General features: G+C 44.9%; 2 protein-coding genes and 1 non-coding gene across 4 annotated transcripts; 1 reads left to right on the top strand and 2 right to left on the bottom strand.

Annotated features, from left to right (window-relative positions):
* Nucleotides 1-6,405: 6,405 nt before the first annotated feature.
* On the top strand, nucleotides 6,406-7,093 carry LOC122030297 (germin-like protein 9-3). Its single transcript, XM_042589478.1, has one exon. It carries the CDS (start codon nucleotides 6,429-6,431, stop codon nucleotides 7,038-7,040), a length of 612 nt encoding a protein of 203 aa, XP_042445412.1. The 5' UTR covers nucleotides 6,406-6,428; the 3' UTR covers nucleotides 7,041-7,093.
* Nucleotides 7,094-9,503: 2,410 nt separating this feature from the next.
* LOC122029588 (ubiquitin-60S ribosomal protein L40) lies at nucleotides 9,504-12,186 on the bottom strand. Of its 2 annotated transcripts, none has more exons than XM_042588644.1 (5): nucleotides 12,019-12,186; nucleotides 11,813-11,899; nucleotides 11,634-11,736; nucleotides 9,833-9,899; nucleotides 9,504-9,701 (listed from the first exon to the last, which is right to left on the bottom strand). In XM_042588644.1, exons 1-5 carry the CDS (start codon nucleotides 12,119-12,121, stop codon nucleotides 9,696-9,698), a joined length of 366 nt encoding a protein of 121 aa, XP_042444578.1. In that variant the 5' UTR covers nucleotides 12,122-12,186; the 3' UTR covers nucleotides 9,504-9,695. The 2 variants fall into 2 exon arrangements, with proteins under 2 accessions (XP_042444578.1, XP_042444577.1); XM_042588643.1 differs by having other exon boundaries at nucleotides 9,504-9,706; nucleotides 12,019-12,185.
* Nucleotides 10,057-10,150, bottom strand: LOC122030732. The gene has a single exon (XR_006125581.1). It is a non-coding gene; the product is annotated as a small nucleolar RNA Z266 (small nucleolar RNA).
* Nucleotides 12,187-22,837: the final 10,651 nt, after the last annotated feature.

Below are 22,837 nucleotides of genomic sequence, written 5' to 3'. Positions count from 1 at the left end.
ACCGAGCTACTGAGCCCTCTCTGACTTCCCATGCCAAGCTTCCATATTGGACTTCTCCCGTGCCAAGCTCCCTGCTTGGACTTTTCCGTGCCAAGTCTCCATACTTGGACTTTTCTCGTGCCAAGCTCCCTGTTTGGACTTTTCACCAGATGTCTGGTCAACCTTGACCTATCTGGATTTCCCTTGCCTGACTTCACTTACCAGGACTTCCAAACTACCTGGCTTCACTCACCAGGACTTTCCCTTGCCTGGCTTCACTCACCAGGTCTTCCCAACTGCCGAGCTTCACTCACCAGGACTTTCTCCAACTGCCTGGCTTCACTCACCAGGACTTTCACTTTCACCTAGCTTCACTCACTAGGATTTTCACCTGGCTTCACTCACCAGGATTTCCCGACTGCCTGGCTTCACTCACCAGGACTTTCCGAACTGCCTGGCTTCACTCACCAGGACTTTCCGAACTGCCTAGTTTCACTCACCAGGATTTTCACCTAGCTTCACTCACTAGGATTTTCACCTGGCTTCACTCACCAGGATTTCCCGACTGCCTGGCTTCACTCACCAGGACTTTCCGAACTGCCTGGCTTCACTCACCAGGACTTTCCGAACTGCCTAACATCCCAGTTAGGACTTCCCAGTCAAGTATCCGGTCAACCTTGACCTACTTGACTCTTCTTCATCCAACCTGATCAGACCCTGATCAGTATCTCTCCGCATGGACAACTGCACCTGCATTGTCCATGTCTACATGTCTTTCTGTATTGTCAAACATCGAAATCATGACCAAGGTTTACGCTTGGTCAACTAGGTCAACCTTGACCTACTGGAAATTGCACCAACAATCACAACTCAAACAATCAATTGTGTAGTCATTCCTAACAATAGTTCTAAGCTTCCAAAGTGTAAAAGGCTTCTCCGCCTTCAGTAAAGGAGATTCTTTTTAGTGCGCTTCTCATTGCCCTGGATTAACAACCTCATTGGTTGTAATCAGGTTAAATTCCTGTTTCTTTTCTATTTACTGCTTCATTACTTTACTGCTTTATTTACTATTGCACTAATTGAGTTGAAAGCACGAGGAGGGTATAGTTTATTTTTGTTTTCAGCAATTCACCCCCCTCTTGTCGATCTCCGCTGCACCTACAAGTGGTATCAGAGCCTGTTGCCTCAGAAGGACTAACCGCCAACTGAAGCACTACGATCAAGATGATGGCCGGAGCGAACATCCATCCCCCGAAGTTCGACGGAGACTTCACCACATGGAAGCGCAAAATGGAGGTATTTTTTAAAATTGAATTTGACATTCTTTTAATAATGAAATATGGCTATGCAGTTCCGAAAGATAAGGAGGAAAACACCTGGACGAAAAAGGAGCAAGCAGATTTCGTCGCCAACGGAATGGCTGAGTTCCACCTACTCAGCGTTCTGCCGCCTCAGGAGATAAATCGGATCGGAAGCTACGACTCCGCGAAAGATCTCTGGGAAAAATTCCTAGAGCTTCACGAAGGTACCTCCGAAGCAAAGCTAGCGAGGCACGATATCCTCCGGAACCAGTTGACGAACCTCCGGATGAACCAAGGCGAGAAGGTAGCGCAGCTCCAAGCAAGGATCAAAGAGCTGATCACACAACTAACCAATCTTGGAGAAGAGGTAACGAACTAGGACTCTATCCGGTACGCGCTCAACGCCTTCCCCAGAACTCCAGAATGGGCCTCCTTAGTAGATGCGTACTACATCTCTAAGGACCTCGAGGTAAGTACTTTAGAACAATTATTTTCCACTTTTGAACTTCACGAATCTCGAGTTTTATAGCCCATTGGAGTGGAGAAGACCAGTCAGAACATTGCCTTAAAGGCAAAAATAAACAGTTCTGACTCAAAAGCCTCGGTCGACGAATCCGAAGTGGCACTACTGGTAAAACGCTTCAATAAATTTTTTAATACTAATAAGTTTAGATCGCAGAGGCATCAACGAAAGAAAAGAACGATTCGTTGCTACAACTGCAACGAAGAAGGGCATATCAAGGAGGACTGCCCAAAATTGAAGAGCAAACAGAAGGATAAGGAAAGGAGAAAGAATTCAGCTCGACCCAAACACAACCTAAAAGCCACGTGGGATAATTCGTCGTCCTCCGAATCAGAAGTCAAAGAATTCTCGGGGATAGCACTGATGGCCAACCATCAGCTAGAAGAAACGTCTAGCTCAGAGATGAGCATCGATGAAGGGGGAGGAACATCAAAAGAAGAAAGTAGCAATGAAGGGGGAGCATCACCAGATAAGGTAAGTAAGGTACACAATCTAACCTCGACTCAATCTTTTAAATTTATCAAGTCTCTGTCCAAAGAATTAGATCAATTAGAAAAAGAAAATGTTGAATTAAATAATATCTTAGATAAATTTAAATCAGAAAATGAAAGTTTAAAATTAGAAATTGAGAAATTGAAATATCATGATGCATGCTTAAATAAATTTCCTACATCAAAATTAAGAATTTATGAAAAATTAAATTGGTACATTAGAAAATACCAGGGTCAACTTAGAAAAGTGCCCAAAAGTCATGTACCCCCTAAGTTTTTGACCAACCCTGTAGGAAGGAACCTTTATTGGGTTCCAAAATCTTTGCTAGTTTAAATTTCTCTTTTAGTTAAAAGCTTACAGTGAGAAAATTAAACATTGAAATTCTTTATGGAAGTTTTGTCTAAGGAAGTGGTTGTTGCTCCGATAACTAAGAAGGCCTAGTGCCTCGCCATGACCTGGAAGCTAAAATATTGAAAGAAAATATTTAATTAACTTTCTGAAAAAGCATTAAATAAGAATTAAATAATGCTTTGAAAGTTTTTTTTATTTTTTTGAAAAATTCTAAAAAATCGTTTCTGACTTAGAAATTATTGTGAAAAATTCACAGATTTTTTTATCTCAGTTATTTTTACTAAGATTTATTTTTAAAACCTAATTTTTCCTTGGAAAATTTTTTTGGAATATTCAAAAATTTATTTGACTTAGAATTTTTTTTTTCCATTCTTACTTAGAAATTTTATCTAAAGTTCAAAATTTCTTTTCTACACTATTTTTGAGTTATCACCCCGTTTTTGCTGTGATCAAAGGGGGAGAGAAAGGTTACAAGTTAAGGAGTTAGAAAGTTTAAAATTTTAATATTTTTCTAATATGTGTTACAATTTTATTTATTGCAAAACTTATGCTTAAACATGTTAGTTTAGTCATTTTACTTTAAAATTACTTTTTATGTATGTTTTTACCCTAACTTGAACTTGGGTTGATGCACATCAAAAAGGGGGAGATTGTTGGCCCCCGTGGTAGTTTTGATGTGATCAACCAAGTTGGTTAGGTCCTGCTTTGCGTTTGATCCCTGTGTCTAAGTGTGCAGGAACTTAGGAGCGCAGGAAGTCGAGCGGAAGACGCAGCTAGCAAGAAGGACGACACGGGAAAGGAGCTGACGGGCTCAGTGCGTCCGAAGGACGTGAAGAGCGTGCACGGCGTTCGAGGGACATTAAGCCAGGACGGAAGGCTGCTCGAGGAGAAGGCCGGAAATTGGGTTCGGGTGAGCCCTATTTCGGTTGGCCGAAATCACCCAAAAGAACGGAGCGTCGGAAGCTGAAGAAAGCCAACGCAAAAGAGCTGGAAAAGAAGATGTGCTGGATAAACAGCTCAAGGCGCCTTCAAGCTGCCTTGAAGGCGCCTTCAGCTTGAAGGCGTCTTCAAGGCTGATGAAGGCGCCTTAAGCCTGGTCAAACAGATCATTTTGCACAGCGAATAAAGTTTTATCCGCTGACCCCTTGGAGGCGCCTTGGACCCCTATTGGAGGCGCCTTGGACCTTCGAGATCAGATTTCAAGAGGCTATTTAAAGGCCCTTGGAGCTAGGAATTCATCACAACTCAAGCAATCAATTGTGTAGCCATTCCTAGCAATAGTTCTAAGCTTCCAAAGTGTAAAAGGCTTCTCCGCCTTCAATAAAGGAGATTCTTTTAGTGCGCTTCTCATTGCCCTATATTAACAACCTCCTTGGTTGTAACCAGGTTAAATTCCTGTTTCTTTTCTGTTTACTGCTTCATTACTTTACTGCTTTATTTACTATTGCACTAATTGAGTTGAAAGCACGAGGAGGGTATAATTTATTTTTGTTTTCAGCAATTCACCCCCCCCCCCTCTTGCCGGTCTCCGCTGCACCTACATATTCCTGAAGGGAACAACCGAAGGTCACTGATCCAATTGAAGAAATCGGAAAGGTTTCCAAGTTGAGATCAAGATAGTTGAACTGTCTATTATTTTTACTCATGCATTTTATATATTACTGTGTTAATCTCTATTTTGCAAGAATATACTATTTAACTCTGTTTTGCATGTTCGGCTTGATCGGTCGACCGAACAGGAGGATCGGTCGACCGAACAGGAGGATCGGTCGACCGAACAGGAGGATCGGTCGACCGAACGAGACTAACTCAACACAGACACAAGTTCAGACCAAACCAGAGCGAAATCCGATCAGAGCTTGATCGATCAACTGAACCTTGACGATGTGACACAAATCAGTTCAGTCAGAAGCAGAGAAAGAAGCTAAGTTGATCGATCGACCGAACCAGCAGATCGATCGATCGAACAATACCTCATCAATGCAGCATTAAGTGAGAATCTCGGTGAACAGGGAAACTCTCTATTCGGTTGACCGAAAAAGGTGATCGATCGACCGAACACTTTAATGATAGTAAATGTCGAAGATCGAATCAGCGTCAGATCTCAGTAAAGATGGAAGGGAGCTGGTTCGGTCAACCGAACCTGGGGATCGGTCAACCGAACGCCGACGACTCTTATAAAAGAGAGCTTGAGGTATGAGGCTGACATACGGATTCTGGTTGATTGGAAGATCATCTCTGTGAAAACTGCTCGTGTTAATGCTACTACAACTAACAAGCAACTACATCATTCAAGTGCCGACCGAGCTTCAACTTTAACATATTGTCGGTATATTTTTATTTTATTGCTTGCATTGTACTTAACTCAAGTAAGATAGTAGATTGTTACTATCTTACTCATTTTCTTGTACGCACTGCTTCTTTTCGAGGTTTTCGGAAAGAAGAGTTTTAGTGATTTGTCCATCGGTGCGATTAAGAATCGCGGGTCTTGGAGTAGGAATCGACCTAGGCTCTGAACCAAGTAACTGAACTTGTTCTCTACTTTTCCGCTACACGACTTTGTTTTAAACGAGTAAATGAAAAGTTTTTAAAAGCGCGATATTCACCCCCCCTTCTATCGCACTCGTTCGATCCTACATGAACAACATGTGAGGTTGTGAACAACGTTGAGTAACTCTTCAGGAGGAAAGTTTTTGATGTGTGCTAATAGGGGGAGAATGTAGGGTTTAAGTTAGGCCTTTGTCCCTCTAGCAAAGTTTAGAGGAGAATGTAGGGTCTAAATTATGCTTTCATTATCCAAAGGGGGAGTTTGCCTTATAAGAAAGGGAGAGAATGAAGGAAACCCTCATTTATGCATTTCCATAAAGAAAAAGTTGAGGTTATGGAATTAGGCTAACTTAAAGATATTGTCAAACATCAAAAAGAGGGAGATTGTTGGTGCAATATCTCCTGGGTCAAGTTGACTAAACTTGAATTGCCTCAAGTTTGAGTCTTGATATTTAGGCTTCTATGTTTGACAATATAGGGAGATTGCAGATGTGATCGTCCAATTGGGGAGTTTGTTGGTGCAATTCCCGTCTGGTCAAAGGATTGACCGGATACTTTGCATGAGGAAATTCAAATGGATCAAGGGTGACCGAACATATGGTGGAAGTCCAAGTGGGTCAAGATTGACCGGACACTTAGCAATGGGGCGAGTATTGATAGTCCCTCCTTACCCTCCTCCATTCGGATCAGATATCAGATCTTCCATCGGATTTGGATCAAATTGTCATCCCTACCATAAATATAAGTTTTGCTAGTAGGTCAAAGCAGTTCAACAAAAGCTATGGAATACTTTTCCACTTAAATTAAGAAGAGAGATTTAGGGCTAAAGTTTATGACCAAACTAAGATTTTAGATTTTCACCAATAATTTATTTCCTCCAGTCAGTAATATTTGAAAGCCAGTACAGGCAAACTTTTTTTTTTTACGATGCCTGTGCAATTTTGTTGTTCACTGACCTAGTTCTTGTTTTAGTTCTACTCTGTTTTCCGTTAATGAAGCTAATAAGGCCAAGTTTATATCTCAATAAAAACTATACTCTGTTTCTTGATCATATCGATAAAAAGTTATCCTTGATTGAGTCGTCAAAGATAAGAACACCAATCTTCGTCCTCCTCGTTTCCTCCATCCATAACGAGGCAATTCGACCTTCGACATCTTTAAATTGAACTCCATGGCAACGCATGCAAAACTCAATTCAATCACTTTGAGAGATCAATATTTGAAGAGGAGAAGCAATGGCGCTTAACCAAGTATTCTTCTTCCTGTTGTTCGCCTTAGCCACATCCCACGTCGCCACTGCCAGCGACCCCGACATAACCTCCGACTTCATCCTGCCACCAAACGTCACTGCCGTCGACAGCAGCTTCTTCACCTACACCGGCCTGCGCTCCACGGTCAACTCCGCGCCTGGAGCAAGCTTCAGCGTTTCCAAGGCCGCGGCGGCTGAGTTCCCGGCCCTGCTCGGGCAGAGCGTGTCCGTGGCCGTGCTCAAGTACCCGGCCGGCTCCGTCAACCCGCCCCACACCCACCCGCGCTCCGCCGAGCTGCTCTTCCTGGTGCAGGGCTACCTTGAGGTGGGCTTCGTCGACACCAGCAACAAGCTGTACACCCAGTCGCTGCAGCCCGGCGACGTGTTCGTGTTCCCCAAGGGGCTAATCCACTACCAGTACTGCAACTCGGGGAGCGCCGCCGCCGTCGCCGTCTCCGCCTTCGGAAGCGCCAACGCCGGCACGGTGTCGGTTCCCAAGAGCGTGTTCGCCACCGGAGTCGACGACGTGTTGCTCGCAAAGTCGTTCAAGACCGACGTCGCCACCATCCAGAAACTCAAGGCTGGCCTCGCAAACTAGCCTTCGATTCCAGCTTTGAATTATACGTTTCAGGCTCCCATTTATTCTTTAAGATTTATGGTAGATGTCATTTCTGAAATTTAACTTCGTTTGGTACGGGAATATTTCATGATCGTTGTTCGACAAATTAAATTCAATAAAGATTTTATTTTTTTATTTGTGATCACCTTTTTGCAGAAAATTTTACATAAATATATTGGCAAGCATCTCAAGTTGAATGTTTTGCAAACTTAATTTCAATGCTCTCTCTTCAGGAGCTAGAAGCTAATCGATAAGTGAATAAAATAATCGCATCATTAACATTTGATACAAAAGAGTCCTTAACATCTTCCTTTTTTCTGAAAGAGAAGCTTTATAGCTTTCAATTTAAAATTTTCATCTAAAAATGAATAATCACTATAATCAACCAACCCCAATGATGAGGGGAGGAATCCACGTGGAAGATGCTTGTCCACCCAATAATGGATTGCCTATAGGTCAGCTTGGCAAACCCTGGCCAGCTTAGCATGGGCCTGGGAAGGGTTGGCCGAGCTTTAGAATACGGATCAAATACTCCCTAAGACCCGAATCTCTGCACCCTACACTATAGGATAAAGAGGGAGGAAAGCAGGAGCACAAATCTCTTGGACTATGTTTTTTTTTATGGTCTAGGAGATGTGTCATTCATATTTATGATCGAATCATGATCACAATCCGATCACAAATGATTACGATCCCTTCTTAGATTCGTCGTCCCCATCAGATTATAATTTTTTTTCAGAACGGACAGTCGGAGACCGCCCGAAAGCCTCCGATGATGAATAAATGACCAGGTTATTAGACGCCAAACGAGAATATCCTCCGGACAGCCTCCGACCGTCCGCTCTGAATAAAAACTACCTCATGAGGATAATAAACTCAGAAAAAAAATCACAACCATTTATTATTAGATTATGATCTAACTACAAATATGAATGACACATCCTCTAAAGCATACAAAAAATAATTCAAAAAATCCTGTCTCGGAAAACAGATCCGGGAATGGGAGGACGTGCTTCGAGAAGTGCGAGGAGGCTCTCTCTCTCCTCATCCCGTGAAAAAAGCTTACCCATAGAAAATCGATTTGACAGGAGTCGAGCCAACAACCTTACGAACCTACAAAGATTACAATGACAACCCAACACCAGATCTCACTCGGATCACTGAATATCCAGCAACAACCAATTAGTAGCACTTTTATATACCATTTTACCGCATTTATTAAAAAGGTTTTTTTAAATAAAACTCATACTTTAATAATACTAAATTTATGTAATACTAAACTTCTTAACCGCTCAATTTACTCAGACAGCCGATCAAAAACTTCTGTAGTCATTATATTTTATATTTTAGATAAATAACTCTTTAAAATTGAACAATCAATTAATAATTTAAATTGAATAAAGCAATTTTTTATAAAAATCAAAGAAATCAAACCAATAAAAAAATCAATTTATAAATCAAAACAATCAAAATTTCAAACCAAAAATTTTAAACTCTAGTCACGAATTAAAAATTTTAAACTTCAATTCAAACATAACTCAATAGCAATTCGAACATACCAATCAATTGCTATGAAACTCATCCTCTTCGTGATACCAATCCATTGCTATAAAACTCATCCTCTTCGTGATAAGGTTTGTTTTCAATTACATAAACAACATCAAGATATTATTAGCACATTATAATTGAAATAAGGAATGCCAATCTTTAATAATTTTAGCATCTCAAATTGATCTATGCAATGGTTCAAAATATAACATGATAAAAGAATCAGATCCTATAATCTCAATTAACAATTTGTTGTGTTCTTTAGGAACTATTGTTCCTAAAATGATAGATTTATATTCATTTTACCATTTAATAACTTATAATATTTTATTAAAGAAATATTTGCTACTCCATAATTTTCAACAGCCTTTTCAAGCTTAAACTTTAGAATTAACCAAACTGAAAAGTACAATAGATTTAACATACCTTTGCTTATCTTAATAAATAAATATTCACCTCACTCATCAAACATTGGCTTCACAAGTCTTCCATCTCCAGTGTGAACTATATAATTCTTATAAGAAAAATGATTGAAAGAGAATATATACAGTGCAAGGAGCGATTGCCTCCAATTTGTATGAAAAAGCTATGGAATAAAGGCTCTAAAACATCAGACCTAGAAGATACTTGTATTCTCCACAAGGCAGGCTAACGGTTGATAGCAAGGACAGCAATATCACCAACAGAAACGTTGAGCATAAAGGATAGAACTGAATTTGAACAAAACGTAGAGAAAGCTGGGAGGGCAGAGATAATGAATAGAGGAATAACTTATTGACTACTGTGAAAGGACATATTTCGTAAGGACTGGAGTTGCAAATGGTTCTACTGGTTCATCAATCATTGAACCTGGTAAAATACTCAGAATAAAAATTGAAAATAAAATATTCATCATTTGATGATAAAATGCAAACAAGCATTGATGCATTAATGGAAATTGAAAGTCAATATGAGAACTTCATATTTAACTACAATTCAACAGAAACTAAAAATTAGCAAGTGTTGATGGAAAAAATAAGAGGCAAATAGTCCCACCAGAAGATCGAGAAATCATCATTGAGCCTCAAGCTTTACTTGATCTTCTTCTTAGGCCTAAGCTGCAAAAGAGTTTTAACACAAAGCATAAGTTCCATAATAGATAAACACACGGATCTGCCTAGGCATAGAACTTTAAAAAATAACATCCAGGTATTCAAATAGAAAGACAAAATGATATTGATTACCTGATTGCTATGGCCACACTTCTTTTTACGGCAATTAACAGCCCTTGGGTGCAAACGAGCATAACACCTAATATGGAATCAAAAGTTTAGTTGGAAAAAGTTGCATCCAGTACCATCTAACAAGCAATTGTGTTGCATGATGCAAAATATCACAACCAATACTACAGATCGAATAAACAAGACACCAATAGAATAATGAACTCAACATGGTTGGCTAATTAGCTAGCAGGCAGGTCAGGTATTATTATGCCTCAAAGTTTTAGCTCATTAAACAAACTTTCATTCACACATCTAATTGATTCATCACCCCTGCCTCATGTAGCCTACACAAACAAGGGAAGCTTTACTAACAAAGTAGAGCAAATGACAGACAGCCAAAATAAAATCCCCCCCAAAAAACTCAAATTATCAGTATGCTCTGTAACAAAATCGATATGCAAATGCTACAGAACAACATAAACCAGATAATGTACGATGCACGTATCTATATGAAACAGAAACTTGAATCTTACTAGCTAATGGTTTGAGCTGAAATAAAATAATCACGAATGAAAAGATGGAACTCTAAAATGTATATTAGCATAAAAGTGTGTTACTATTAACACTCAAAATTAACCTAAAAACAGTGTTATTAAAACCAGCCCAGACCAGTTGGTCCAACCAAAAAAACAAAGCAGACCCAGGTCCATGTCCAGTTGATTAGTTAGATTGGATAACAAGACAAACTGGATAAAAACAAGCGTGCTGTGTAGGAATTTAATTAATTTAAACAATGAAACATAGAATGATAAAACAAGGACAACATTCAGTGCACATGCACAAGCACAACAAAATATATATATATATATATATATATATATATATATATATAGAGAGAGAGAGAGAGAGAGTTTTGATATCCAGCACCAGATGAGATCCTCTGGACCGCATTTGCAAACCAGAGGATGATCCCTTTGCTTGGATTGGTGGGAATTGATGGCCCCCACCTGTAAAATAGGTGGGGACCATCAATCCCGCCAATGCAGTTAAGTGGACCACCTCGAGTCCGCAAAATGCAGACAAGAGGATCCGGCCTCATCCAGCACACCTTAGTCTACTACATCCCATGCACACCAAATAAAATTTTTTTATACTTAATACTATAACTCAACTCCTAAATGCAAAATCTTATTAGCACAACCATCTCTCTCTCTCTTATACACAGACACACACACAAAGATTTTATGCGAGTTTAATATTACCCCGTCTATATATATATATATATATATATATATATATATATATATATATATATATATATATATATATATATAGGGGGTCTTATGGTGCACCCCCCATGTCAGGGGCGCATAGGCAGCCCTCACAACTAGTTGAGGGTGCCCAGAAGTCATCCAGCCACCCTGCCCCGTCAGTCACCGTGACATAGGGGGAGTACCATAACACCCCTATATATATATATATTGGAAAGCCACGTTACATGTGCCCTTCAACATATTTCAACCAGGTACCATATTTAACGTCTAAAAAGCTACATGTTCCTCCTATGAAAACCCGCTACCAATGGATAAAATACAGCTGGTGGAGTATAGGAGATTCAATTTATGGACTTATGGCAACCTCTACAACACAAAAGAGTATGGAGGACTCTAAGCCATAGTTCCATTTACGGTAAACGTTAGTTATGCCACCAAAAAACAAAAGAACATCACAAGTAATTCTTCGTATGCAATATGCAAGCAAAAGCAATCCAAACGATAGTTTCTTTGACAAAACATAAAAGGAAACGGCGTTGCATGCATACTTTCTGCAGATCATCTTTTCCTGGTTGTACTTCCGGGCAAGAGCCATAAGAGAAGGCTCAATGATTCCACCCCTAAGCCTCAGCACCAGATGAAGGGTCGACTCTAATAAAATCATTAAATAATCAGAGGAGATCCCAATAGCGGACACAGAAAAGCCCAAATAGAATCAAAATCAAACCTTTTTGAATGTTATAATCCGCTAGAGTTCGTCCATCCTCGAGCTGCTTCCCGGCAAAGATGAGCCTCTGCTGGTCAGGCGGAATACCTAAAAACGCACAAAAATGAGTAAATATAAAACGAAAAAGGCAAAAAGAAACACGAGAAAAAGAAACGAAGAAGATTTATAAGAACAATAAAAAAAAAGGTTTATCGGGAAAAGATCACCTTCCTTGTCTTGGATCTTGGCCTTGACGTTGTCGATTGTGTCGCTGCTCTCGACCTCAAGGGTGATGGTCTTCCCCGTGAGCGTCTTCACAAAGATTTGCATCGTCGCCGATCCCTTTTCTCCCTTTCCTCTAAACCAGAGAATGATTGCTAACCTAAGCCGGCCAAGTTATATAGTATATCAGTGGGTCTATCTAGGTTTATAATTTTTCAAGAATTGACTAAACTGCCCCTAATTTCGGATCTATATAACATAAGATCCGTAATCCGACCTCAGTCGGATGCAGATCCTGGATTCGTGCAATAAACTAAATCCGCTAAAGTTGCAATTTTTATCCCGATCCAGCGAGTTCAGTTTCTTATCATAATCCCAGATTTCTCACGGGAATCGGAGACTTGTCGATGGCAAGTTTTGCCGATGGGGGACGCGAGCACGGATTTACTCGCCTCCATCGGATGCTCAAGATTGAGCATCAGCCGCGGCCAGGTCCACGGCATCGACGTACGGACACCACCACGACTCCCACGCTGGCGGCGCCTACCACGACCTCGAGCTCGAGGTATTCCAGAAGCACGCAGCTGAACTCTTCCACGACCTCTCTTCCACCCACGGCGGTGCATATGAGCAGCTCTCTCTTCCTCGTGTCCGCAAGCTGCTCGATAGCTTCTTCATCTGCCAGGAGGAGTTCCGGATGACCCTCTTAACTGCAGAAAGGGGAAGCAGCAGCTGGCCCACCTCAACCGCTTCTCTCCGATTTCTTCGACCGCGCCGTCAAGGCGCTCGACCTCTGCAACGCCGCGTCCAGAAGGCCCATCGAGATCGGCCTCGCCTCCTTGACGGCTGCCGGCCCCTCGGGGAGGGCCACGCCGCGTCAAGAAGGCCCTCGCCGACCTCTCCATCCTCATGCTCGACGAACAGGAGACCCCTTTCCTCCGGAGGATGGAGAACCCTCCGGTCCTGGTCCGCCGCGCGGCAGCTGTAGACCATCAGGAACAACCGTTACGCGCGAGGGGGCAACGCGATTAGTGCGACCAGCGCCCTTGCCGTCCCGTATACACTGATGCGGTGATTTTCTACACTGATCCAGTCCAGAATCTGAGTCGGATAGACCGCCGGATGAGATCGAGAATGTTGACAAGTCACAATGTCCCAGAGGAGGGGTGTGCTGAGATGACTTCTGTGTTGACCAAGTCTTCAAAAGTCCTATGATCAACGCTACCTGCAGCCAGCAACCGGGTCCCCCGGTCCCTAGTACCCCGAGACTTGAGGTAGATCCAACGAGTGTATAAGTAACAGACTAATAATATAATAATGAAATGGACGAGACCGAGTACATAAAACATACCCTGGCCCAGGGAGGCGCCCTCAGATGAGACGCTGGTCGAGATGTCGTGACCCGAAAGAGCAGATGACTTTGATCAGGTTGGAGAGCTGGATTTGCCAACTAGAAACCGAACGCGGCCTGGAACCGGAAGACGAGCTGCAGATCAGGATATGACATCGGCGCGCAGGCCGAGATAAGGCATCAGCGTGTAGACCGGGATAAAACATCGGCACGCAGACCGTGATAAAATATCGACACGTAAATCGGGATAAGATACCACCACACAGACCGGGATAAGATATTGGCACGTAGACTGGGATAAAATACTGGCACGCAGACCGGGATAAAACTTCGGCACGCAGGCCAGGAGGTACTAGCAGCACACAGGCCAGGACACGAGATCAGCACATAGACCGGGACACTAGGTCGGCACGCAGGCCGGGACACGAGATCGACACGCAGGCCGGGAGGTATTAGCGACACACAAGCCGAGACACGAGATCAGCACATAGACCGGGATACTAGGTCAGCACGCAGGCCAGGACACGAGATCGCCACGCAGGCCGGGACACAAGATCAGCACACAGACCAAGATACAATGGACACGCCCACATAAAACAACGATGCGAGGATCAAAATGTAGTCTCGACTCGAAGGCCGGAACGCAGCTAAGATAGAGCACGATCAGATCGGAGTCCACTAGCGGTGGGGGCCTGGAAGCCCGACCCACAACTAAGGCGCACGACAATGCGGATGGTCTAGAGATGGCCTACGGTGAGGCGATACGAGAGATAGCGCTGCAGCGTCCAAGAGGAGACCGCTGGCGAGACAGCGCTTGGCTGTTCGACGGTCCGAAGGGCGACGGCCGACAGCAAAAGTGCTGATCGGTCGTAGGAGGAGACGAGGGTTGTCAGCACATGGCAGCGCCCGCGTGGAGAGGGAGGCGGCTGCTGCTTGCCTCGCTGGTAGTATGCAGGAATGGGGGAGAGGAGGCGCCGACTGCTGACGTCGTCGACAGCAGCATCAGAGGAGGGGAAGAGGTGGCTGCGGCATCGCACGAGGAAGCAACGGAGGCATTTGAGACTTGCTCGCGTGGGTGATGAGAAGAGGCGACTAGAGGCAGAGAAGGAGCAGTCGACGATCGGCGTCGGCGCCGGCGAGAAGCATGGGAAGGAGGAAAAAAAGTCCCCCTCCTTGTTAGTGTTGGCGGTGGAAGCAATGGCCCGAACCCCCTTTTCTGGCAGCGGAACAAAACCGGGGAAGAGGGAGAGAAGAGAGGAGGTGGAGGTCGGTGGCCGGTGTCGGCGCCGGCGAGAAGTGTGAGAGGACGAGGAAGAAGACACTCCCCCTTTCCTATTGGCGGCGGCGAGAGCCCAACCCCAACTAGCCCCCCTTTGCTAAAGTGTTTCCTTTCACCTCTTAAAGACCTAACCAACCAAAAGACCAAAATGCCCTCCCATCTCTACTTAATTACCTCTCTACCCTATATTCATATCACAAGCCTCCCCATCAAGTCTAGTCGAAGGAGGCGCAAGTCCGACTGACTAGACCCATCTAAATGAAACATAGAATCACTAGTGAATGCGGAGTCATATCACGAGTCTGTCATATAACGTTGAACGAGTAGTTGTGGATGACGGGTACCTGGCAGAGCGACGAAAAGAATAAGCACCAACTGAGCGACAAAAGACATATCGAGCGAGTGTCGAGAGAGTGATCTGGCGAATGTCGAGCGATATCAAGCAGACGGTCGAGAGATGCTGAGTAAAACGATTAAGCGACAATAAATCAATACCGGGCGACCGAAAAAGTGTCAACCGAGTGATAATAAATCACGACCGGGCAATCAAAAAATAAGCAATCGAGATAATGTCGAGCGAATAGACGGATGGATAAGTAGAACCGAATGCGCGCTTGAGAAAGTGTCGACCGAGTGGCAGTAAATCACGACCTGACAACAAAGAGAATGATGAACGAGCAAAGCCATGATCGTGACCGAGCGAGTGACGGGCGAGTGACAGTAAATCGCGACCTGGCAATAAAGAGAATGATGAGCAAAGCCCTAATCGTGACCGAGCAAGTGCTGACCAAGCGACCGTAAATCATGACCGAGCAATGATGGACGAGCAAAGTCATGAGTGCGACCGAGCGAGTGCCGACCGATCGACCATAAATCGTGATCGGGCAATAAAGAGAATGATGGATGCGCAAAGTCGTGAGCACGACCGAGCGAGTGCCGACCGATCGATCGTAAATCATGACCGGGCAATAAAGAGAATGATGGACACGCAAAGTCGTGAGCGTGACTGAGTGAGTGTTGATCTATCAATCGTAAATCATGACCGGGGCAATAAATAGAATGATGGACACGCAAAGTCATGAGCGCGACCGAGCGAGTGCTGACCGAGCGACCGTAAATCACGACCGGGCAATAAAGAGAATGATGGGCGCACAAAGTTGTGAGCGCGATCGAGCGACTGTAAATCACGACTGGGCAACAAAGAGAATGAAGGACGCGCAAAGTCGTGAGCGCGACCGAGCGAGTGCCGACCGATCGACCGTAAATCACGACCGGGCAATAAAGAGAATGATGGATGCGCAAAGTCGTGAGCGCGACCGAGCGAGTGCCCACCGATTGATCGTAAATCATGACCAGGCAATAAAGAGAATGATGGACGCGCAAAGTCGTGAGCGCGACCAAGCGAGTGCCAACCGATCGATCGTAAATCATGACCGGGCAATAAAGAGAATGATGGACGCGCAAAGTCGTGAGCGCGACCGAGCGAGTGTCGACCGATCGATCGTAAATCATGACCGAGCAATAAAGAGAATGATGGACGCGCAAAGTCGTGAGTGTGACTGAGTGAGTGTCGACCGATCGATCGTAAATCATGACCGGGCAATAAAGAGAATGATGGACGCGCAAAGTCGTGAGCGCGATCGAGCGAGTGTTGACCGAGCGACCGTAAATCACGACCGTGCAACAAAGAGAATGATGGACGCGCAAAGTCGTGAGCGCGATCGAGCGAGTGCCGACCGATCGACCGTAAATCACGACCGGGCAATAAAGAGAATGATGGATGCGCAAAGTCGTGAGCGCGACAGAGCGAGTGTCGGCCGATCGATCGTAAATCATGACATCATGACCGGACAATAAAGAGAATGATGGGCTAGCAGGTCATCATCGTGACCGAGTGACAATAAATCGTGACCGGGCAATCGAAAAATGTCAATCTGGAAATAGAGAGAATGCCTACCGAGCCGGATAAGAACGGGTGGGCGATGTCTAGTGCACAACCGAGAAAGCCCTTAAGCGATAGGCCGATCGTCGTAAGGTGAATAGTTGAGTGGTACCAGTGAGTGGTCGAGCAAATAGCCAAGCAACAACGATGCGCGAAATGTGAATGGCGAGTGTCGGGCAGAGCTGCGACTGAGCGGTGAGTGTCGACCGAGTTACAACGTTGAGTGAAATGCGAACGATGAGTGCCGAGCAGAGCGACGGCTGAGCGGTGAGTGCCAACCGAGCTACAGCGGTGAGCGAAACGCGAACGATGAGTGCCGAACAGAGCGGCGACTGAGCAGTGAGTGCCGACCGAATTACAGCGGTGAGCGAAATGCGAACGATGAGTGCCGAGCAGAGCGACGACTGAGCGGTGAGTGCCGACTGAGCTACAGCGGTGAGCAAAATGTGAACGATGAGTACTGAGCAGAGCGGCGACTGAGCGGTGAGTGCCGACCGAGTTACAGCGGTGAGCGAAATGTGAACGATGAGTGCCGAGCAGAGCGACGACTGAGCGGTGAGCGAAATGCGAACGATGAGTGTCGAGCAGAGCGACGACTGAGCGGTGAGTGCCGACCGAGTTACAGCGGTGAGCGAAATGCGAACGATGAGTGCCAAGCAGAGCGACGACTGAGCGGTGAGTGTCGACCAAGCTACAGCGGTGAGCGAAATGCGAATGATGAGTGCCGAGCAGAGCGGCGACTGGGCGGTGAGTGTCGATCGAGTTACAGCGGTGAGCGAAATGCGAATGATGAGTGCCGAGCAAAGCAACGACTGAGCGGTGAGCGAAATGCGAACGATGAGTGCCGAACAGAGCGGCGACTGAGCGATGAGTGCCGACCGAGTTACAGCGGTGAGCAAAATGCGATGAGCGAAATGCGAATGATGAGTGCCGAGCAGAGCGACAACTGAGCGGTGAGTGCCGACCGAGCTATAGTGGTGAGCGAAATGCGGATGATGAGTGACGGGTTGCGCAGCGCGTGAAGCGAGTGTGATGAGTGTCGGGCAGAGCAGCAAGTGGGGCGAGTGTGATAAGTGATGGACAGAGCAGTGAGTGAGTGATGAGCGCCGACCGAGAGCTTGTTGGGTGTGAGACCATGCCCACTTATAACTCGCACTGGGACGAGAGTCTGGAATCCCGACCGGGAGGTCGTTGGTCGTGAGAGCAGTGCTCACTTATAACTCGCACTAGGGCGAGAGTCTGGGACCCGACCGGGAAGGTCGTTGGGCGTGAGAGCAGTGCTCACTTATAACTCGCACTGAGGTGAGAGTCTGGGACCTGACCGAGAAGGGCATTGGGCGTGAGAGCAGTGCTCACTTATAACTAGCACTGGGGCGAGAGTCTGGAGGCGTGAAAGTAGTGCTCACTTATAACTCGTACTGGGGCGAGAGTCTGGGACCCGACCGGGAAGGTTGTTGGGCGTGAGAGCAGTGCTCACTTATAACTCGCACTGGGGCGAAAGTCTGGGACCCGACCGAGAAAGTCGTTGGGCGTGAGAGTAGTGCTCACTTATAACTCGCACTGGGGTGAGAGTCTGGAGGCGTGAGAGCAGTGCTCACTTATAACTTGCACTGGGGCGAGAGTCTGGGACCCGACCGAGAAGGTCGTTGGGCGTGAGAGCGGTGCTCACTTATAACTCACACTGGGGCGAGAGTTTGGGACCCGACCAGGAAGGTCGTTGGGTGTGAGAGCAGTGCTCACTTATAACCTGCACTGGGGCGAGAGTCTGGGACACCGACTGGGAAGGTCGTTGGGCGTGAAAGCATGCTCACTTATAACTCGCACTGGGGCGAGAGTCTGGGGCCCGACCGAGAGGTCGTTGGCAATACTCTGGTCTGAGACCACTGACGATACTCCAGTCCAAGACTGGTGGCGATACTCCGGTCCGAGACCGATGGCGATACTCTGGTCCGAGACCAGTGGCGAGACTGGTGGCGATACTCCGGTTCGAGACCGGTGGCAATACTCTGGTCCGAGACCGGTGGCGATACTCCGGTCCGAGACTGGTGGCGATACTCCGGTCCGAGACCGGTGGCGATACTTTGGTCCGAGACCAATGGCGATACTCTGGTCCGAGACCAGTGGCAATACTCCAGTCCAAGACTGGTGGCGATACTCCGGTCCAAGACCGGTTGCGATACTCTGGTCCGAGATCAGTGGTGATTATCTCAACCCCGAACGGGGGAGGTAAGAGATGATATACTTCGGTCTGAGACCGGTAGCAACTATCTCAACCCCGAATGGGGGAGGTAAGAGATGATATACTCCGGTCCTAGACCTGTGGCGACTATCTCAACCCCGAACGAGGGAGGTAAGAGATGATATACTTCGGTCTGAGACCAGTGACGACTATCTCAACCCCGAACGAGGGAGGTAAGAAATCTGATAAGCTGGCCCGAAACCAATAAAGACCGCTCGACCCCGAACGGGGGAGATAAGCCCTAAAGCCCGTAGAAGTAAAGCCCGTAGTAATATGAGGGAGCAAAGTCCGCAGCAATAGAAAGAAACAGAGCACCGCATGTGAAGGGAGTAGCACCTGTGGATGCAAGAGGACGCAAAACAAGTGGAGGATATAGAACATATAGTAGCAATAGAGTAAAGCGCCTATAGCAGTAAGAGGATGCAGAGCCCATTGTGAAGGGTGCAGAGCCTACAACACACCTGATCGGGGAGTTGAGCCCCTAATCCCTAATCGGAGAGTAAGACCCCTAGCCTGGAATCAAAGAGCGGGGCCCTTAGATCCTGATCGGGGAGCTGTGTCCCTAGTGTATGAGCGGGGAGCTGTGTCCCAAGTGTATGAGCGAGGAGCTAGGCCCCTAGTGTCCGATCAAAAATCGAAGGCCCTAGTCTTTGATAAAGGAACTAGGATCTTACTCTCTTATCAGGGAGCTATAGCAGCTCCTATAACCGTAAAAAAGGGAGTAGAGCCTGTAACATACCTGATCGAGGAGTCGTGCCAACCGGCTAAGGGTTTGTCTCGGTCCCTTGACTCCCGAATACTCGTAGAGTAAGGGAAAAAATATAATGAAAAAACTAACCTGTCGGCCAGCTGAAGCTCCACTTGATCCCTCGACTCCCAAATACCAGTGGAGTGAGGATAGAAGATAATATGTTCGTCAGGATCCTCCGGAACTGTGATAATGGCAGAGAACCTCCCGACGTCGTCTATCTTCATGTTCCAGAACAGGTAGAGAAGATTCCCACAGACGACGCCAAATTGATTCTGTCCGGAATCTGAGTCAGATGGACTGCCGGGTGAGGTTGCGAGAATGTTGACCAAGTCGCAATATCCCGGAGGAGGGGTGTGCTGAGATGGCTTCTGTGTTGACCAAGTCTTCAAAAGTCCTCTGGTCAACGCTACTTACAGCCAGCGACCGGGTCCCCCCGGTCCCTGGTACCCCGAGGCTCGAGGCAGATCCAATGAGTGCCTAAGTAACAGACTAATAATATAATAATGAAATGGATAAGGCCGAGTATAGAAAACATACCCTGGCCCAGGGGGCTCCCACGGATGGGACGCTGGTCAAGTTGTCGTGACCCGGAAGAGAAGATGACTCTGATCAGGTTAGAGAGTTGGATCTGCCAACTAGAAATCGAACACGGCCCGGAACCGGAAGACGAGCTGCGGGTCGAGATATGACATCGGTGCGCAAGCCGAGTGATAACCATGATTTTACTATATTATTTTGATTCATAATACATGTTTTTATTGGTCTATTCATAGCTTAAACTCATGATTACTCTATATTTTCCAAATTACATTTGAATTTGGATTTAATTACAAATTAGCCAATTATCATGGTATTTGATGCTAATATTTTATTATTATTTTGTAGACATCAAAAGGGTCATGGACCCGATCAGATTAGGCTACACTTGGGCTCAAATCTAGGGCTAAATGAAGCGATCAAGCCTTTGAGTGTTTTGGACCTTCCATTGAAGATCAAGCATATCAGAGCCATCCATTGAAGATCTGGCTTATCCAACCTAATGAGAAGCAGATCTGGACCGTAGATGAAGATAGGTACTGTTGGATCGGATTTTAGGCGATTTTCTACCGTTGATCAAGCTACGAAGCATCTCAGCCGTTGGATAAGATCTGAGGAGATTTAAAACCCGCAAGAGACTACAGTGCTTCTTGGGCTCGGGCGTTTATGCGACTACTGCTTCTTCTTCTTCTTCTCCGCGACGCCGAGTTCCCGTTCCTCAATTCCAGATCTGAGAGCAGGCTTCTTCACCGATGGCGATATCCGAGCTGTCGGCGTCCATCTTCCGAGATTGGAGAGTGCCAGAGGGAGGTTTCTCGGTGTGATTTTGACTCTGCTTCACTGCCGCGATCCTGTTTGAGGGAGGTTTCTCGATCAGCGATCTTCCGCAATCAACAGAGCTTTGAGGGAGATTTCTTGAAGTTTCTGAACCCTTTCCGATTGTCATTCCATAACAAGGCTAGCTCGATCTGATCAATCGAACTAGTTTGGCAAATTCACATATTCATGCTCTGTTTTTTGACTGATGGGGTTACCAGTCAGATTTGAGCTTGAGGGGAGGTTTCCAAGAGCTATGAACATCACTTGATGATAGTTGGAAGCTTGGTTGATTGTCGTTGGGTGTTTGAGGGGAGGTTTCCGAGAGCATCTTTGTTTTACAGCAGAGTGAAGAGGATTGTTCCGGATTTTGGTTTGTGGAATGTTTAGGTTTTAGATTTACTTATCTTTGCTTTTGAATTGTTCATGTTCATGCTCAGATCTTCAGATCTGATACGTTCTCTTGCAATCTCATTTTTGTTAATTTTTTATATTTCCGATTTTGATTTCTTGCTTACAACCCCAGATCTTATTGTTCCTTTGCAAATACCCTATGATCTGTTAAGTTCTTGCATCGCTGATACTGCTAACTTGTAGGTTTTTGTTATTTCGTTAACATTTCCAATGTTATATACACTTAATCTTTGTTACTTTGATATTGTTAAAGTAAGGGTGGCAATTCGGTTCGGGTTCGGGTTGATAGGTTCGGGTTGGCAGGTTGGCGGGTTGGAAAATGACAACCTGAACCCGACCTGATTATGAATTCGGGTCAAACTATTCAACCTGAACCTGATCTGTTTATTTTCACTTGACCCGAACTTGACCCGTTTGACCCGTTTAACCCGTTTGACTCGTTTAACCCGTTGACCCGTTTAACCCGTTTGACCCGTTTAACCCGTTTGACCCATTTGACCCGTTTGACCCGAACATGACCTGAATTAATAAAGAAATTTTACATATTAAATTAAAAATTAAAAATAACATTTATCTACGTAAATTGAAAATCCATATCATAAATGATAAATCATAGCAACATTGCAATCAATAGCACATATCTATGTTTAGAGTTTTTAACTTTTTTAAATTTGTAATTTTAGTTTAAATTTATAATTATAAACGAGTTTGCGGGTTATAATTGGGTCATTTCAGGTTGACCCGAACCCGACCTGTTTATTAATTGGGTCAATTGGGTCGACCCGATTTCGACCCGAACCCGAAACTACCCAACCCTAACCTGATTTTTTCGTGTTCGGTTCGGGTCGTGTTTTCGTGTCGGGTCAAAAATTGCCACCCCTATGTTAAAGTGTCAATTGCTTACTTTCAGTTGATGATTGTTTCTTCTCTTCAATACTAGCTTATTTGAACAGAATTAGAGTGTAATTGTTGAGTTCGAGTGTGAAGATAATTGAAATGTTATTTCCAGTTCTTGTTATTGTGATGAAATCAAGAAGATCATGCCTAGTTGAGAACATTATCTTTAGATACTATTCTTGAATGAATTAGGTGGAGACAATTTGAAATGTGAGACAAATGGAAGCACTTAGTTGAAATTACTGACATTAGAGTTTGATGTGAACTGAGTCTAGAGTATGTACACAACTCACTAGTTATCCTTGGAAAATACGACTTGGGACTCCTTACTACACGTGTTTCATTTGGTTTAATGAGTTTCAATTTTAATTAATTTGGAGCGCTTCGTGACATGCAAAAAGGCCGACACCAAATTTTGGCACCATTGCTGGGGAAGCAACTAACTAGTAGTGTGTGTTTAATTTTGTATTGTGCATTGATTGATTTTATTTGTTACCATGTTGATTGATTTGATTGCTTAATTCGTTTTATATTTTCATGTTGGTTTGTTCTTTAATTGTTAAGATTTTACTGTTCATAATTTCATGAGTTTGAAACT

Source organism: Zingiber officinale, chromosome 10B, assembly GCF_018446385.1.
Source record: "Zingiber officinale cultivar Zhangliang chromosome 10B, Zo_v1.1, whole genome shotgun sequence".
NCBI lineage: Eukaryota > Viridiplantae > Streptophyta > Magnoliopsida > Zingiberales > Zingiberaceae > Zingiber > Zingiber officinale.
The sequence above is the reverse complement of the archived record's forward strand: the minus strand, read 5'-3'. Positions and strand labels throughout refer to the sequence as shown.

Bases quoted from the DNA above. Each gene is read 5' to 3' on its own strand.
- LOC122029588 (XM_042588643.1), bottom strand. From the start codon at position 12,121: ATGCAAATCTTTGTGAAGACGCTCACGGGGAAGACCATCACCCTTGAG. The intron at 11,900-12,018 runs GTGATCTTTTCC...GTGCGTTTTTAG, and splicing joins CAAGATCCAAGACAAGGAAG to GTATTCCGCCTGACCAGCAG. The intron at 11,737-11,812 runs GTTTGATTTTGA...TGATTTTATTAG, and splicing joins GGATTATAACATTCAAAAAG to AGTCGACCCTTCATCTGGTG.
- LOC122030297 (XM_042589478.1), top strand. From the start codon at position 6,429: ATGGCGCTTAACCAAGTATTCTTCTTCCTGTTGTTCGCCTTAGCCACA.